Here is a 19912-nt window from a genome sequence, read left to right on the forward strand (position 1 = left end):
AATCCGCTACAAGTTTGCAAGATTCCCTGACTAAATTGAATAACTGTTGTAATAGATATGGTATGAAGGTCAGCATAAAAAAAGTCAAAGACAATGAAAATAGGCAGAAACACTGAAAATATCAACTGCATTGTGAATGGAGAACCTATAGAACAAGTAAAACATTTCAGTTCCTTTGGCACGATTTTTAGTGAAGATGGTAAATTAAATATGGAAATAGATAACAGAATCAACAAAGCTGGTATGGTAGGAAGTCAATTGAATAAATTCATATGGAATAAGAAAGAAATTAGTCGGAACACTAAATTAGCTGTATACAAGACAGTGTTCAAACCAGTTTTAACTTATGGACCTGAGAGCTGGGTCAGAAGTAAAACACTTGACCGCAGATATGAGAGTCCTGAGAAAGATTAGTGGCATAAACAGATGGTATCAATGGCAATATTATATTAAAAATGAGGATATTAGGAAAGAACTTGACATTGTCAGCATCCAGGAATGCATTAGCAGACTAATCTCAGGTGGTATGGTCACTTAAACAGAATGGGAGATGAAAGATTAGCAAAACAAGTGTTCTCTGCCAGGTTGGCAGGAAAAAAAGATCCAGAAAAAGACCAAGATATAGGTGGATTGATACAGTAAAAAGTGCCTTAGAAGACAGAAATATAAGATCTGATAATATTGGAGTCTTGACAGGTAAAGACTGATCCGGAGGAAAATTGTAGATAGGAAGGTAGTAATTTTTTCATATAGTACTATCATATCCTGTACACCCATTAAGAGTATATACCAGGAATTTGATGTTTATGATGACTATCAATAACCTATTACCTGCAAAATAGCTAGGGGAAAATACCAACCTCTAATGCAACAAGGACTAACATTTACTCATTGGTGAGTACCCAGAGATGGCCTGCATAATGCTTTGCTGTATTGGAGCATGTTTTATTGGTAGTATGCTCTGGAAACTTGGTAATAAACAAGACAAATACAATATTTGAAAATTGGAGAACAAAGGGGAAAGATTGGCAAGGCACTAGACTGAATTAAAGATGTATGCATGGATGGTTAACACAGAAAATAAAAATGAGGATTCAGTTTCTGACAGCAATGAGTAGCAATGACGATTTTATTTTTTAAATTTTGAATTATGTTATTACATATTCTTCATGTTATGCTTTTAAACCTCATGTAAGTTTAATATATGCATTCTCCCCCCCCCCACACACACACCCAAAAAAAATAATAATAATAATCTTTCTAGTAGTGCAGCATGTTATGCACAGCACAGTCCAAAATGCTGAACCACAAATTCAGAAATATACAAATAAATATCAGCATTTAAATTGAATGCTTAATAACTATACATTTTTATCATCTACCATTATTTATACACAGTTAAAATTTTATGTTATCAGTTACTAAATTATAACAAAACCAATAACCAGAAACCAAAAAGCTATGATTGCCTAACATAAATAAACAAATACAAAGCTAATTTAAATTGGTAAAGATGGAGAAGTAGGTATGTAAAATCTAATGTTAAATTAGCAATTTTAATATACCTATAACATCCAATCTGGCACTTCTGGTTTCATTTCCTCCAGCAGATGTGACATAGCAAGTATAAGTACCAACATCAGTGTTCCTTGCTTGAGCTATCTGTAGTGTTCCTCCGGGCTGTATTTGAATGCGCCCACCTGGATTAGTACTGATTTCTGTACTGCCAAAATACCAACTAATTTTATATGGAACAGATGGATCATGAGACACTTTACACTGCAATTCTGCTGTGGAGCTCAGAATAACTTTGGTGTCTACAGGTGGTTGTACAATCTGGGTTCGTACTGAAAATAAGGGAAAAAATTGATTGAAACTACTGTTTTGACAATTTTCTGAAATCTTCATATAGTTCCTCATATTAGATAATAAAGTGAAAATATGTATCATAAAATAAAAGCAAGGCTTTTATGATAATGGAGTTTGTTCTATATTCCAACTCCTAAAAATTAATAGTTTATTGACTAATTAAAATTTATTATATTTGAAAGAATCCCAATCAGACATACTTGAATATTTTTAAATATAAGGATGACACAATATTTAGTATACATAACTTAATAATTAAGCTGAAGTAATATGAGATTAGAAATAATGTTGAAGATAAAGACCCAGTAAATGAATATAGAAATATACCAAGCAGCAGAAATAAACATGAATTAAACTAATGATACACATAATGAATTATTTATTTCATATGGGATACTCCCCTAGCCCCCCCCCCCATCCCTTAGGACGGGATGGAGCCCTCCAAATGAGGGTAAGAGTGTATTTTATGTAGATGTGTGTGTGTTCACGGGGCCGGTTTGGCTGTTCTGAGGGACAAAAAAACCAGAGTTTCCAGGTGAAAAAAATGGATTCTAAAAAAGTTTAGAATTAAAAATTAAATATCTTTAACATACATGATAAGCAAGCAACATGAACAGTGCTGCTTGAATGATATTATCACGTAATCACAAGAAAGATATTTATTTAACCAAATATTTCGGTCTGGAAATAGCAGACCATCGTCAGTGGTATTTCAAGAACAGTTTAAAAAATACAAGCTAGAATACTAACAATAGATCATTAAAATTAGAACACGCCACGTGATGTTATATCACTAAGTATGAAACGGAATATTTTGAAGTAGAAATATGATTGAATTTGCTATTAAAAATAAATAAATAAATAAATAATAATAATAATTAATGAGTAATCTTGATTAGACTTTCCCAGATTTTTGATATAGATATACAGTCATTACGATTCAGGTTGGGGCGATGGAGCAAGGCCTCCACGCTTTCCTTGAACAAATGTTCGAACCTATAACAGGATCTATGTAAGAGGCGAGTCCTGGACCAAAGGAAGCTGTGGTCAGTTTCAATCCCATGTTGAGCCAATACAGACTTTTCAGATTTGTTGTGAAGAATGGATGATTGATGTTCTTGGATTGTTTTCTCAAGAGAACGTCCCAGTTTGTCCAAAATAAGAGAGATCACAGTTGCACGGAATTTGATAAACTCCAGGAGGAGATAAAGTTGAGCGTTTGTCTTTAGAAGGAAAATGAGAAGACAATTTGTTAATAGGTGAATACGTAGTAGTTAAATCATATTTCTTTAAAATTCTTGTGATAGGTTCTGAAATACCGGAGATATAAGGAATAGGCACTCGACGTATTGAAACTTTGTTGTTTTATGGAGGATTATAAGAATTGAGAAGACGTTGAGTACTTTTTTCAGAAAAGCCATTGAGTTTCATGTGTTGTTGGATAGTAGAAAGTTCTTTCTGTAGATAATCAAAAGTAGAACAATTAGTTTTGGCTCTTCTGATGAGGCATTTTATAATTCCTGTTTTTTGACATGGATGATTATAAAATGCCTCATCAGAAGAGCCAAAACTAATTGTTCTACTTTTGATTATCTACAGAAAGAACTTTCTACTATCCAACAACACATGAAACTCAATGGCTTTTCTGAAAAAAGTAGTTCTGAAAAAGTTCTATCAAGTAGTTTGTTTTATAGAGCTGTCTGAGGCAAAAGTGCTGTCTGTATCCCTTGAAATGGATAAAATTGAGTATCACGTGGTTATAAAATTCTTTGTAAAAGAAGGTTTAACACCAATAGAAATTCATTCAAAGTTCATAAAAGTTTTAAGGGCACTCTTCTCCTTTGTTTTTGACAATTAAGAAATGGGCTGCTGAATTTAAACGTGGCCATACCAGCTTTGAAGATGATCCACGTGAAGGACAACCAAAAAGTGTAACAACACCAGAAATCATTGATCAAGTGCACGATATGGTATTGGATGACCAGTGAGTCAAAGTGCGTGAAATTGCTGAACCATAGGCATTTCAAAAGAACGTGTAGGATATATTATGCATGAAGAATTGCATATGAAAAAGCTTTGTGCAAGATAAGTGCCACGCTTGCTCACAGCAGATCAAAAACGCACTAGCATGAAAATCTCTGAACAGTGCTTGGAGCATTTTAACAAGAATAAAACTGATTCTGTGCGTCGATTTATTACTATGGATGAGACATAGTAATAAATCAGCATTCAAAACAGTGGACAGAAACCAGTTGTTCAGCATCAAAGAAGACAAAGTTAGTTCCATCAGCAGGAAAGGTCATGGCATCGGTGTTTTGGGATGCTAAAGGCATTTTGTTTATTAATTATCTTGAAAAAGGTAAAACAATAACCGGGGAATGTTATTCTTATCTTTTAACCAGACTAGACGAAAAAATTCGTGAGAAAAGACCTGGTTTGCAGAAGGAAAAAAATCATCTTTCATCAGGACAATGCACCTGCCCACAAAGGTGTTTTGGCAATGGGGAAAATTAAAGGATCTGCACTATGAATTGTTGGAACATCCACCCTATTCTCCAGATTTGGCTCCCTCTGACTTCTACCTCTTCCCAAAACTAAAACTCTTCCTCGCTGGTCAGCATTTTTCTTCGAATCAAGATTGCAGCTGTAGAGGGGTATTTTGCAGATCTTATTGAGAACCACTACAGGGATGGGATAATGGTGATAGAGCATCACTGGAATAAAGGTATTGGTCTCCCTTAAGACAAAAAATAAATAATTTTGAAATTATAAATTCGTTTTTTCATTGTTAGGCCGAGAGCCTTTCAGACCACCTTCGTAATTTGGTGAGAATATCGGGAAAATATGCGATGTCAACCTTTTCTTATTTTAGAACAATACACGTTCTCATCACGTGAATTAAGAAATTCCAGAACCGTATAGATATCGTTAAAGTGTTGCAGACAGTTTCCATTTGATAGCCATCTAACTTCAGTATGAAACAAAAGATGTTCAAATTCTTCTTCATTTTCATGGCAGAGTTCCCCAAAAATATGGCATTCAATGACTTTTATTTTATTCACTGCTTTAATAACATAATCCAAAGTCTTTAGTCTTTGTCAAAACATCTCAGTCTACCGCTAAGCGCTGTCTATGAAGAATGCAGTGAATTGTAAAGATATTTGGAACTGCTTCTGTTAAATGTGCTATAAATCCACTGTGATGACCAATCATAGCTGCTGCTCCATCAGTTGCACATGCAATAATATTTGTGAGAGGAATGTTTTTAGCATTAAAGTCTTTAACAATCTTAAAAATTGTAGAAACTTTTGTGTCAATTTTCAGAGCGTCAGTTGTTCAGCAAATAGAAACTCTTCAATATTTTCTTCATTAGTACAGTCATCCCTCGACTTGCATCCGTTCGAGTTACGTCCTTTCGAAGATACGTCTGTGATCCCATAAGGGAATAAATAACATTTTCGGCTATACTTTTGAACAAAACGCAAGCGAGCTTAAGGAAAAGCATGCACAGTGGCAACAGCGTTTTCAGCGGCAACCTCCCTCGGCATGTTTCTTCAACAGTTCCTTCATTTTGTGTTTGAGAAATGAGTTGTGTAGTTATTGTTAAATATTTTGAAATATTTTGTGCAACATGGCCCCTACACATCCAATTAAAAACCTAGTGAAGAATCACAGAAAAAGAGGCGAGCAATTGATCTTGAAACAAAGTTTCAAGTTATAAAGCAACGTGAAGCTGGTAAATCCGTCAATGTGATCGCACATCACTTCGGATGGTCTCATTCTACAGCAGGGGTGGGGAACCTTTTTAGTATCAAGGGCGAAAATTGCTAATTTAAACACTTCCGCGGACGACTGGCAAATTTTAACTCTTATACATAGTGTATGTAGTGTGCAATATATATCTCAATAAGTAAATGTGCAACATTCTCATCTGATATGGTATCTTTTAATTACAATTGTGTAGACATATAATTATAACAATCAAGCAAAGGCTATATTTAATTTATTTAGAAAATGATAATTATTTTATTTTAACTGAGAACTTTATTAAAGCAATAATAACGTAATAAATATTTCATCAAAGTTAATGAAGCTCACCTTTAATCTTAAGCTTTTCAGTGAGACGGCTGAAATTGCTTTTTTTGTGAAAGCTTAGAAATATTAGCCGCCCTTGATGAGATGGCTACTCGTAGTTCATTGGTGAGATTTTTGTCAGTGAGTCTTGTACGAAGGCGATTTTTTGCCAGACGACTTAATTTTGAAAAAAATTCTCGCATTGATAAGTAGTAGAAAACTGAGAAGCTATTTTCAAGGCGTTATTTTTTAAAGAAGGGAATTTCTCAGAATCAATAGAATTGTAAAAGTCCAATATAGGCAGATTACCATATTTTGATTTAAAAGTGCTACCACACTGCAAATCAATCAACTCTAATTGCAAGGAATCGGATGCATCCTCTGCGAGTATATCAAAAGGTTTTTTAAATATTTGTAACTCAATTCTTTGATTTTTTATATCTTCAAATCTCCTTTGAAATTGATTCAAAACACTTTGAAACTCATCAACATACTCACTTGTTGATTTGGATTGTGTTCTCTTAATTTTGGAAAACGTGTAAAGCGTTTTTTTTTCAGTTGGATAAGAAATAATTGAAGCATCGATTCATATCTTGATATGAGTGAGCAAAGAGATCATTAGCTGATTGGGGCCTTGTAATTTCAAATTTAGATTATTCAAATGACCAGTTATGTCTATTAAAAATGCTAAATCACTTTAAAACTTTTCATCCTCCAATTCTTTAATGGGGACACCTTTAATGTCCAAGAAAATTTTCACTTTGTCTTTAAGTTCATAAAATCGCTTGAGCATTTGGGCTCTATTTAGCCACCTAACTTCACAATGGTACAATAAGTCCCCATATTCAGCTTCAAGATCTTGCAAAAATTCTTTGAATTCCCTGTTGTTCAACTCTTTACTTTTTATCAAATTAATGGCCTTTGTTACTACATTCATGATGCTGTTCATCTTGAGTGACTTTGCACATAGATTTTCCATATGAATGAAGCAGTGACACACAAGGTATTTGGGTTCAATTGACGTTTCTTAATTTCATTCTTAATCAGTGCCACAAGCCCTTTTTCACGACCTACCATGGATGGAACACCATCTGTAGCGAAACCACTCAGTTTTTCATATGGTAAATCGAAATCCTTTAATGCTGAATTGACCATTTCAAATAAATCTCACCTTTAGTTGTCCCCTTCATTGATTTTAAAGCAAGAAATTCTTCTCGTATATTGAAATCTGTAGTTATTCCCTGTATAAACATAGCCATTTGTGAAGTATTTGACAGATCAGTAGTCTCATCGATGGCTAATGAGTAAAACACAAATTCTGCTGAATCTACTTTCAGCGAAGTTTGGATGTCATCAGCAATATCTTTAATATGGTCAGAAATAGTTCTTCTTGATATGCTAATATTTTTAAACAAACTCAGTTTTTCTGGACATAAAATCTTGATCGCAGTAAGGATGCAATCTTTCACAAACTCACCTTTATTATGGGTTTTAAGTTTTTAAGCAATTTGTTCACACAACGCATAACTAGCTTGAGTTACAGATGGTCTTTCCTTAATAATTTTTTTAAAAAGAGATTGGCTTTTGATCATATTTTCTTTCAAAGTCGCTGTCTAAACGTTTTGATCCTTTTAAATTTTCATATTTCTTATGCTTACTCAAATAATGTTGTTCAAGATAATATTTTTTGTAAACTGCAACATGTACGTTACAAATAAGACAAATACACTTGTCATTAATTTCAATAAAGAAGTATAGTTCTGTTCGTTTTTCATAAAACAGAGCACATTCATCACTTCCTTTATGCTTTTCACTACAACTTGTCATTTAAAAAAATAAATTGAATAAAGTTGTCAACTGGGTAATTACAAGGCACTCGCAGTACTGCATGAGAAAAACAAAGTCAAAAGTCAATATGTTTTGACACGCGGGAAAACGTCATGGCGGTAATTGGGAAGCAACCAATCAGAGAAAGTCTGAACTTTCCCTGCAAGAAATGCCCCCGATTTCTTTTTATTTTAATGGTCTCAATTTGATAGTTGCCAGATGTATGACGATCATATTTTATGTAATATAGTTATTTTTGATTTTGTATATTTAATTATTTAAATTTAAATAAATTTAATTATAATAAATTTAAGTTATCATAAAATGTTATTTACTGTACATATGAGTATATCAGCAAAGGGGCGAATTGAAATAGACTCGTGGGCAAAATTTCGCTCGTGGGCGAGGGGTTCCCCACCCCTGTTCTACAGTGACAACCATTTTGAAAAATAAGGATAAAATCGTAGAGGCTGTGAAAAGATCTGCTTCCATTAAATCGACGAGAGTGACGAAGCAAAGACGAGGTCCTATCGGAGATATGGAAAAGCTACTTGCATAAAGGATCTGAACCAAAAGCCCATGCCCCTTAGCACTGTGACCATAACCGCTAAGACTCTTCAATCTTAAAAACACATGTACTAACCACAGTAATGACTATTTAATTCATAAATATTTCATCCCAAGTATCTTGGGACATCATCAGTACAGTAGTTCAAACAATACTAGGAATAACATACAGTTAGGGCACATGATTACAATGGAATCTCAATATGCGTGCAGTAACGTGTATAAAGATCAGTATAAAAGTTTCAACTTCTCCCAATGGATCCTATGGTTTGGATTTTCAACTCCATGTTGGGAGAGACCAGATTTCTGCGGTTTGAAAACATGTATGTGGTCTTGATGTTCCGAGATGCACGGAGTTGAAAATCCAAACCATAGGATCCATTGAGAGAAGTCGAAACTTTTACACAGATCTTTATACAAATATGAATGTTTATATAAAGAAAGTGCTGAAGCCCTACTACACAGACCAAATTTAAACCGCAACGACGCTCTTACTATTCCTAAAGTATGGGAAATTTTCATACAAAATTGTGTAAAATAATCTTCATATATATATATATATATATATATATATATATATATAAATAAATGAATTTTTAACATGAGGATATTGTGTATTAGGATAACCAAGTAATTTTATAAGCTTGGTTATTTTTACTCCTAATCCCAAGTAAGCAAACACTTAAGTTTGCACCTGAATAACATATATATATATATATATATATGTTAAAGATGCCAAGCTATTTTAAACCTGGTTTTACTCCATTTCCCAAGTAAGCAAACAGACAAATAGGTCCAGTTTGCGCCTGCACGTAGTGTGAGTCTAACTGACCCACAAGGTAGTGCAAGTCTGGGCAACTCATGATAAAAGGTGGAATAAGCTTTGATCAATATTCTTGATATTTTCCTTTAATGCAAAGCCCATCTCCTTGAGGAGATGTATGATGCTATGCATTAAAGGCAAGGGGTCACTACCCAGACCGGTTTCGACCTTTATTGAGGTCTCATCCGTGGGAGCCAGGCTTAGAAATACCAAAGTTAAGTAATACAGAGCTTATAAGTATTTTACCAAAACAAGTTACCAAAAGGTGCTTTGACCTTATTAAATAAAAATCTCAGGATGAGAGATAGATGTAGAAAGTTTTTACCTTGGGTATAATATATGTTAAAGATGCCAAGCTATTTTAAACCTGGTTTTACTCCATTTCCCAAGTAAGCAAACAGACAAATAAGTCAAGTTTGCACCTGCACGTAGTGTGTGTCTAACTGATCCACAAAGTAGTGCAAGTCTAGTGCAACACTACGTGCAGGCGCAAACTTGACTTATTTGTCTGTTTGCTTACTTGGGAAATGGAGTAAAACCAGGTTTAAAATAGCTTGGCATCTTTAACATATATTATACCCAAGGTAAAAACTTTCTACATCTATCTCTCATCCTGAGATTTTTATTTAATAAGGTCAAAGCACCTTTTGATAACTTGTTTTGGTAACCACAGAACTAAACCACATTCTCAACACTTTCTTAGTCAATGGCTACCCCCCCCCCCCCCAAAAAAAAAAAATATTGAAACCAATTCTAAAATCAAGGACATCAAACTTAAAAAAACAGATTTAATAGCCAGTTTTGATATTTTTCTCTCTTTACAAATGTTCCTGCTCAAGAAGTCCTCGATCTTCTCAAGAACAAATTATCAAAAAAACTCTTTGCTCTTCTCTCCGATTGCATAAAGTCTGGATACTTCAAATATGATAATAAGATCTACTCACAAAACTCAGGTCTGGCTATGGGCAGCCCACTCTCTCCGATTCTCACGGATATATTTCTCAACAATTTTGAAGAAAAAGCTATTAACTCCTTTCACTTTAAACCAAAAGTCTGGTCCCACTATATTGATGATATTTTCCTCATCTGGGAAGACGGTGTCAATAACCTCTATTTATTTTTAGACCACCTTAACAAGTGCCATGAAAAAATCTCTTTCACCTCTGAACTGGAATCAGATGACTGCCTTCCCTTTTTAGACCTCAAACTTATCAGATGTGCTGAGAGCATTAAAATCTCAATTTTTAGAAAGCCTACTCATACTGATAGATACCTTCATGCTTCCTCCCATCACTATCCCCCACAAAAATGTGGTATTATTTCCACCTTAGCTCACCGAGCCAAATCATTACTTACAGAAGAAACAGAAATTGAAAATGAACTCCTTTTTCTTAAAAAAACTTTTATTAATAATGGTTTCTCTCCAAAGAAAATTGACAACTTTCTTTCCCCCAGGCACTCAACTACTTCTGAAGATCCCTCATCCCAAGAGCCTTCATCTCCTTGCCTTACATCAGCTCTCTTTCACCAAAACTGGCCAAGATTCTCAAGAAATTTAACTTCAAAACTTGCTTCACTATGCTTCCAAAACTTCATTCATTACTCAGCAAACATAAACAGAAGCATCTTCTTATTCAGTTTCCAGGAGTGTACAAGATTTTGTGTGATTGTGGAAAGCCATACTATGGCCAGACTGCTAAATCCATCCTTCTACGTTTGGATGAACACCGTAGAGATATCTCCTATAACAGGACCAGAGCTAGCGCTCTCTCTAGCCACGTTCTCTTTTCAGCTAACTCAGACGAAGGCCGCCAACACGTTGTAAACTGGACTCAAACTTTGAACATCTATGCGTGCTACGATGAACTCGAAAGAAAGATTGTCGAATCTAGGGAAATTTCTCTAGATTCCTCTCATATCAACAACAGCCTGAGTTACAATCTCTCTGATGCACATGTTGCTTCTGTTCAGTACTCACGCACTCGCGCCAGCATGTAGTATATATTTGTTTGGAACTCATACTCGCATTTATTTTTCAAACACGCTACTGTCTTTTTATACTTGTTCTGTTATTACAATTTTAAGTCTCTGTAATTTTTTATATACTTCTTTGATTGTGATACCTGAAGATGTTGATCTATTTAACGAAATAGATCAACATCTTCAGTAGTATCTTTTTAAATATATCTTGTCATCTTTTTATCTCTCGGTTTCAGTCATTAAAGCTTTTCCATAATATTCCAACCGAGTAAAAATGAATTCTCATAATATATATATATATATATATATATATATATATATATATATATATATATATATATATATAGATAGATAGATAGATAGATAGATAGATAGAGAGAGAGAGATTTTTATTATTATTTTTTTTTTTTCAGTTATATTTAATTTACTTCTATAACACGTTACTGCACGTGTTGAGATTTATTGAGATTCCATTGTAATCATGAGCCCTAACTGTATGTTATTCTTAGTATTGTTTGAACTACTGTACTGATGATATCCCAAGATACTTGGGATGAAATATTTATGAATTAAATAGCCATTACTGTGGTTAGTACGCGTGTTTTTAGTGATGAATTCACCACATGTTTCGTTATATAAAAATATCTTCAACAAGTTGAAGGAAAAAGCAGAACCCGATTATGACTACGAATTCAACACTTCTTCCGGTTGGTTCATGAGATTCAAGCAGCATTTTGCGCTGCATTATATGAAAATATATTGAAATCTGGAAGTGCTTAGAAGGCTGCCAAGGAGCTTGTGGAAAAATTGGATAAAATTATTATGGAGTAAAATTATTTGCTCCAGCAAATATTTAATATTTGCTGGAGCTGAAATATTTAATATTTCCTTGTTTCGGAAAAAAAATGCCTGAGCGGACATTCATCTACAAAAAGATGAATGTCCGCTAATTTTAAAGCTCTTAATGTTCATATTACGATTCTGTTATGGGTAGTGTGGCTGGATACAAATTGAAACCATTTGTGATATGGCACAGTAAGAATCCACGAATCTTCAAAAACATTAGGAAGCATACTTCCAGTTCATTATCGGAGCAATAACAAGTCATGGATGACTCAAAAATTGTTTGAGGATGCCTTAATCAACTTTATGCGAGAGAAAGAAAATGTAGAATTAAAAATTTTATTAATTCTAGATAATGCTCCAGGTCATGCATCTTATACGTCTTATAGCAGTGATCTTCACCAAGTTCATGTTTCTGCCTCCAAATACTATTTCATTGATCCACCCGATGGATCACGGAGTTCTTGCAGTGTTTAAGGCTTATTATCTACAGAGAATTTTTTTCACTGGCCATTTCTGCTATGACCAGACTTTCATGTAATTCTGGAAAATATTCAATATATATCATGCTATTAAAATATTGCTGTGGCTTGGGACGAAGTGACCTCTCAATGTTTGAGTGGCATATGAAAAAAGACATTAAAAACGTTTGTGCATGATTTTGGAAGTTTGTAATAGTGAGCCTAGCAAACTATCTGTATCTCGAAGTGAACGATGATGACATAATTCAACTCATAGAAAGTCCCCCCCCCTCCCTCCCTCCCCCGAAGAGTTGACCAATGAAGGATTGGTCAAAGGATTGGTTGACCAATGAAGGAATAACTGTTGCAGAAGAGGAAAAACGAGAAAAGGAAGAGATAGTTAAACAATTCACAGTGAAGGGTCTTGCAGAAATGTTCTTTGCAGTTAGCGATGTTCTCAAAATGGCTGAAGACATGGATCCCAATGTTGAACACTACTTAATAATAGAAATGAAAGTACATGGTGCGTTTGCTTGCTATGAACAAATTTACGATAAAAAGAAGAAAGGAATAAGCAAAGCACATTAAACATTTTCATCAAAAAAAAAAAAAAAAAGGTTACACCAGAAGAGCCACAGCCTAATCATTCACACAAGGAAGGTAATGAAGATGCGATTGTGGAGGAAGATTTGGGTGATTATTCTCTGTTTTATAGTGCCAGTAACACACAGTACAGTTTTATAATAAGGTTTAAAAATTAAAATGACAGTATACTTATTATGGTTAAGTCCCTAACCCCTATAATTCTGTTGATGTAATGTATTGACTTACGTCCGATTCCAGTTACATCCTGCCAGATGAAACGGAACCCGGAAGTAAGTCGAGGGATGACTGTATTTCTATAATGCAGGTAGACCATTAACAAAGCTCCGTTGTCACATAAAGTTGTCTCATCGAGATGCACAGAAAATTTATGGTTTTGAAATCATCACAAAGTTTTTTTTTTTTTAAATGTCCTTTGCCATTTCGTCAACTGTTGTTGATACTGAACTATTGCTGAGATGAACTGATGATGTCATTACTTTTACCTGGGCCAATCATCATATCTAAAACTTCATTTATAGCCGGTAAGATGAGAGTTTCGCCAAAAATATGCAACTTTCCACATTTAGCAATTAATTTTGAAAGTTTGCAAGACACAACAAGTCCCTTCTCTTGGTGGCTACTTTGTTTTGCAACCAACCCTTTCAAGTCCAGGATGATTTTTAAATTTAATCTTTAATTCGCAAAAGTACTCCACATCCTTTTTTTGCTTTATTTAGATGTTTTGTTCTTAAATGCACAATCATTCTTGAAGGTTTTATTCCTTTGTATGAGAAAATTTTTTTCACATATTAAGCACATTGGTAACTGCTCGTTATTTATAGACAGAATAACTCCATATTTTAAATATTCAATTCAATATTGATGACACTTTCTTTTTTTTATTTAATGGGCTACAGTGCTACAAAATATCAACAAAGTGCACCACACGATACCATGGGCTAGATGTAAACTGCAAACCAGGGTTGTCAGATAGGTGTTAGGAAAAGTAGCAAATAAAATTTATAAAAGTTGTGGATTCTGCTAAAAATAGGATTCTGCCAAATTAATTATTTTCAATGTAGAAAATTCAGACCAAAAAATAGCCCAATTATTTAGCTTTCAATGTAAAATTTCTAAAAAATAAGTAGCAAATAAATTTGAACAGTATTGCCAGACATACAATATTCTGAACAGTGTTGCCAAACATACAATATAAATAATGATGCTAGATTAAATACGAAATTTTTTTTATTTTATTATATTAGTAGTATTTATAATGCTTAAGTCATCCTGCGATGACTGCGGTCATCGCAGCAAAAGAAGGTCTTACATCTTATTAAGGCGGGCAGTTTGGCTGTTTGTTCCTTGCACTATGGTGTCCATTGACTTCTTTCCAAACAATGTATACAGTCTGGCAATACTGACATCTTGACAGAAAAGAAAATATTAATTTGGATGAAAATTGTCAAGAAGAGAAACAGTGTACTATCATCAGCAAAACTATGGATAGAATTTGAGGCTAGTGAGAAAAAGTCATTAATGTATTGGAGGAAGAGCATGTGTGAAAGTACAAATTTATAGGGTACTCAGCATTGGTGAAAAAATCTAAAGAAAAGGAAATGTGAAAAGTGGAATCATTAAACCGTAGTAGGCCTTGAGGCAAGATCCATCAAATGTCCTGGAAATGTTAAGATTAATCATGCAGAGGTTTCTGTGGTTAAGAAGTCCAATCGAATTATTCCAGTTTTGGGATCACATTTTTATTAATAAAGACTGTTTTCTAAAACTAAACAAGTACTAAAAAACAAACCCGACAAGTTTCGTTAGTCGTCAGACTAACATCTTAAGGGGTAAAGAGAACTAACAGTTTAAAGTACAAACTATAAGAAATTACGAAAAAACAAGTTCATTTGTTGGTATTGTGAACATCAAAGAAGTTTGTTTAAAAAAACCGAATAACAGATCTATACAACCGTTAACACGTGTTAGCTGGAAACAATGCTATTTGATGTCATGTTCTGTGGTTCACTTTCACTCTGTCCGAGGTCTGAACTGGGTAAATGTTTAATAAATGCAGACCAAACTTGATCCAATAAGGCCAACAGAATATACAAAAGAACGGAATTAGCTATATTGAGAGAAAGAATTGCAGCTACTAGAGCAGAATTGTCCAAGATTAACCAGGATACATGTAATATACAAAACGAACTTGCCACATCACTACCATCCGAACTATGGAATAACATAGACACTATCACATACAATAAAGGTGTCCAAAAAGAAAAAATGCAGCCTAATTAAAAAATTAATTCCCTTCTAAAAGAAAAAGAAAAGCAAAGGAAACATCTAGATCACTCCAAAGTGGTAATTAACCTCTCCTCAAGAGTTCTAACGAGAGATGAAACAAATCTTCTTATGAAAGGCTTTAATTTCGCTGTAATACCATGACAAGTCCCAAAAATTGATATCATAGCCCAAATTGAAAAAGGAATAAGAAATATAGCAGATCTGATCCACATTCAAAGCACAGCATTACTATTAAATTGCAAATTACCACCAAAAAACCTACAAAAAAACAGAATTCGCAGCCCTTAATAAACTCAAATCAGACAAAAACATAGTCATAATAAAAGCAGACAAAGGCAATGCAACAGTGATTTTAAACTCAGAAGATTATAACAAAAAAATGAAAGCCTTCTTGAAGATTCCAACACCTACACAGCATTAGACAGAGACCCCACTTGGCAAACTCACAACAAAACCAATGAACTTATCAAGAATATACTAAATTGGTCTGAGGAACTAAAAAGAAATTTACAATCAAAACACCCACTATTTCCTAGAATATACGGAGTTCCCAAAATTCATAAACGAGATATACCACTAAGACCGATAGTAGACGGAAGGGACTCTCCTACCTCAAATCTGACAAAGCACCTTACAAACTTGATTTTACCACATATAGGAAAAACACCATCATTCATTAAGAACAGCAGAGACTTCATAGAGAAAGTAAAAGATATACACATCGATCTTTCAGACATATTAGTGAGTTTAGATGTGGTCAGCCTTTTCACAAAGATTCCAAGAAATGAAACAGTAAACATCCTAGAAAATCGCTTCCCACCGGACATTGTACAGCTCTACAAACATTGCATAAAAAACACGTTCTTCCTTTACCAAAACAAACTCTGGGAACATAAAGAAGGACTAGCAATGGGTTCACCCCTCTCACCAACTCTAGCAAACCTCTATATGGAAACTTTTGAAAATAATGCTCTACAAAACTGGCACATCAAACCAAAAATTTGGCTCCGCTGTGTGGACGATATCTTCATCATTTGGCCAGGAACAGCACTAGAACTGACTGCATTTAAAGACTATCTTAATAACTTACATCCTAACATAAAATTTACTCTGGAACTAGAAGAAAATAAAAAACCCTTTCCTAGACATCCTTATAGAAATAAAAAACAGATTATCGTTCTCCATTTATAGAAAGCCAACAAACACAGGAAGATTCCTTCATGCTACCTCACACCACCACCCCCAAGCAAAAAATAGGCCTTATAAAAACATTACGGGATAAATCATACAGCATCCCCAGTACAGAAGAAAAGAGGAAAGAAGAAATACAATACTTAACACAGATCCTACAACTGAATGGTTTCAAAACTAAGACAATTAAGAAAATTCTCAATATAGCACCTACAAGAAACTTAAATAAACAAGACTTCAAGAACGCAGTCACCCTTCCTTGTATCAAGAATGTAACAGATAAATTAGCCAAAGTTCTCTACAAGTATAACATAAAAGTGACTTTCCTGCCACTTGAAAAAATATCAAAATCTCTTCATCCTCCAAAACCTCCACATCACCCAATGAAAAAACCAGGAGTTTATAATATTCGCTGTTCCTGTGGCATTTGCTACATAGGCCAGACGGGGAGATCAGGAGAAATCCACATGAGCGAACATCAAAAGGATGTACAAAAAAAAAAAGAGAGAACATAAGTCTGGCTTGGCATTTCACACAGCTTCTATTGGTCATGATGTCCTACATTGATAAAAACTGTTTCACACAGCTTCTACTGGTCATGATGTACTCTAGGACAGAACATGTCCTACGTTGATAAAAACTGTTTCACAAGAAAATTCAAAGAGGCAGCAAATATGATTAAAATTCCTACGCAATGCAACAGATCAATGCTGATCAAACTTGATTTTAAATCAAGTTTGGTCAGTGTTTGTTAAAAATTTACCCAGTTCAGACCTTGGACAGAGTGAAAGTGAACCACAGAACGTGACATCAAACAGCATTGTTTCTAGCTAACACGTATTAACGGTTGTATAGATCTGTTATTCGGTTTTTTTTAAACAAACTTCTTTGATGTTCACAATACCAACAAATGAACTTGTTTTTTCGTAATTTCTTATAGTTTGTACTTTAAACTGTTAGTTCTCTTTATCCCTGAAGATGTTAGTCTGATGACTAACAAAACTTGTCAAGTTTGTTTTTTAGTACTTGTTTAGTTTTAAAAAACCTTTAAAAAACAATGTGGTCACAAAACCGGAATAATTCGAATGAATGTTGTTAAGATTAGCCAAAGTTCCTTCAAACCTTTCCATGGCTTGGCGAGATTTGCTGTGAAGTCAGAGTGGCAGAATCCATACTGGTGATTGCCAACAATTCTCCTGCAGGTGGCAGTGATGATCTGCCAACATCCATCTTAAGAAACAGAAATACATCTGCCCACACAACTATGGTCGGATAGATTTAGCTAATTATGCCAAGGCTTTCTTGCACAGAACTTCAAGTTAGTATTTCGTGCTTCACTATAGCAAATACAAACTTGAAAGGCTTTTTTCTTAATCAGCAGCACATTAAAAAACCAACCAAATCTTAATAAGTATGGCTATGTTAATCTTCCCAAGATTTGGGAAATGGTAATTCTTAGAACCTCGCACCCAACAGTCAAGGCTAGTTACCAGCACCTATAGAGGAGGTCCTCTCAGGACTTCAGACTTATAGCCTAATATAAATCATTAAAATTAAATTAAAATAATTAAACATAGGTTTAATAGTTCCAATATTTTGTTTCTGTCACAGAGTCATCATCTAGTATACAGAATATAAATGGTAATAACACACAAAAACAAATCTACTAGAATTCTAGTAGTAAGACTTATACGTTGGTTGGACATAACTGGTAATTAATTTACGGAATTAACAACGCATATAAAGCAAATTAATTAAAGATAACTTTAATGAATCACTTCTATATTTCGACAATGTCACATTGTCATCTTCAGGAACATAAAGATATGGTATGTGCACTAAGGAACTAACAAAGCAAATGAGGAAGAAATTAAGACATTAATTTTGTTTCTAAAGTCCTAATGGTGCCCTCTTGCGGGCTAATTTGGTAGTCTTGGCAGTTGGGCTGAAGTTCTCATAATGAAAGTCTCCCAAATTTGGGGCAGTTTCATGCACCCAAATTTGTTGAGGTTAGGAACGTTTTTTAGGGCTGCTGAAGATTCTTTGAATAATCTTTCGTATTTAAACTTGCTGCGATGGATTATTTTTGTCTTCTTCCAACGAATTTTATGGTGGGTATCTAAGGCATGGTCTGCAAGCCCAGAGCGGCTGTACTGGTGAAACCGGATGTAGTCTTGGTGTTCTGAAATCCTGATATTTGTTGTTCTGCCTGTTTGGCCAAAGTAGGACAATTTGCAGCTGCAAGGGACCTGGTATACACCAGGTAGGTCTAGGGGAAGTGGTTGGTATTTGGTGGAGCGGATAAGGGATGCCAACTTTTTATATGGTCTGTAACAGGAAGTAAGGTCATATTTTTTGAGGATATTAGTTATTTTTTCAGAGGTGCCCTGGATGTAGGGGATAGTGATAGACTTGGTGTAGTCTTTATTGTGGAAGGGGGGAGGGGGGTTGTGGTTTACAGGTTTTAGTATTTTTTGGATTTTTTTTGGGGTTATAGCCATTGGCTAAGAAAGTGTTGAGGATGTGGTTTAGTTCCATAGTCAGGGCCTTGTCATCTGAGCAGATTAATTTTGCCCTGTTATATAGTGTTTTTATCACCCCATATTAATACGAGACCGTACTACTTACCTCCCCATTGAATATAATCCGACCAGCTCTCAGATTAGAACTATCCACAGACTCCTTAAGAAAGTCACTTCTTGGCCTGTGGAAGTCACCAACAAACTTAAACCTTATAACTCTAGACCCCCCCCGATTATATGGACTCCCAAAAATACATAAACAAAATGTGCCATTACGTCCCATAGTGGATGGCATTGATTCCCCCACATATAAATTAGCCAAACATTTAGCCAAAACGCTCACACACTACACTGGCAACACACCATCACACATAAAAAACTCTGCCCACTTTAAAGCCAGTATAGAAAACCTCACACTCCAACACACTGACATAATGGTCAGTTTTGACGTCTCCTCCCTATTCACTAATGTCCCACTCAAAGAAACCCTTGCGCTCATCCAAGCCAAGTTTCCTCCCGATATCTCAGCCCTATTTCAGTTCACAATGAACTCAGGCTATTTCGTTTGGCAAGGAAAGTTCTACAAACAGATAGAGGGGACAGCCATGGGTTCACCACTTTCCCCACCCTTGGCCAATTTCTTTATGGAGACATTTGAAGAGAAAGCCTTAAACTCCGCCCCACAAAAACCCACTATTTGGCTTCGTTATGTGGATGATGTATTTGCTATTTGGCCACATGGCTCAGACTCACTCCACTCCTTCCTAACACACTTAAACAACCAACATCCCAGAGTCCAGTTTACCTTAGAAAAAGAGGAAAACAACACCCTCCCCTTCCTAGACACTTTAATCACCCGCCAG

General features: G+C 34.9%; 1 protein-coding gene across 1 annotated transcript in view; it reads right to left on the bottom strand.

The window, feature by feature from the left end:
- The window catches only part of sdk (sidekick cell adhesion molecule), a 496543-nt gene that overhangs the window by 352089 nt on the left and 124542 nt on the right, over nt 1–19912 (bottom strand). Inside the window, exon 10 of the mRNA XM_090407513.1 lies at nt 1566–1847. Coding sequence (XP_090263639.1) covers nt 1566–1847 — 282 coding nt within the window. The remainder of the gene's footprint in view (nt 1–1565; nt 1848–19912) is intronic.

Source organism: Typopeltis vanoorti, chromosome 17 (genome assembly GCF_054136105.1).
Source record: "Typopeltis vanoorti isolate ZY-2024b chromosome 17, IOZ_Tvanoo_1.0, whole genome shotgun sequence".
Lineage (NCBI taxonomy): Eukaryota > Metazoa > Arthropoda > Arachnida > Uropygi > Thelyphonidae > Typopeltis > Typopeltis vanoorti.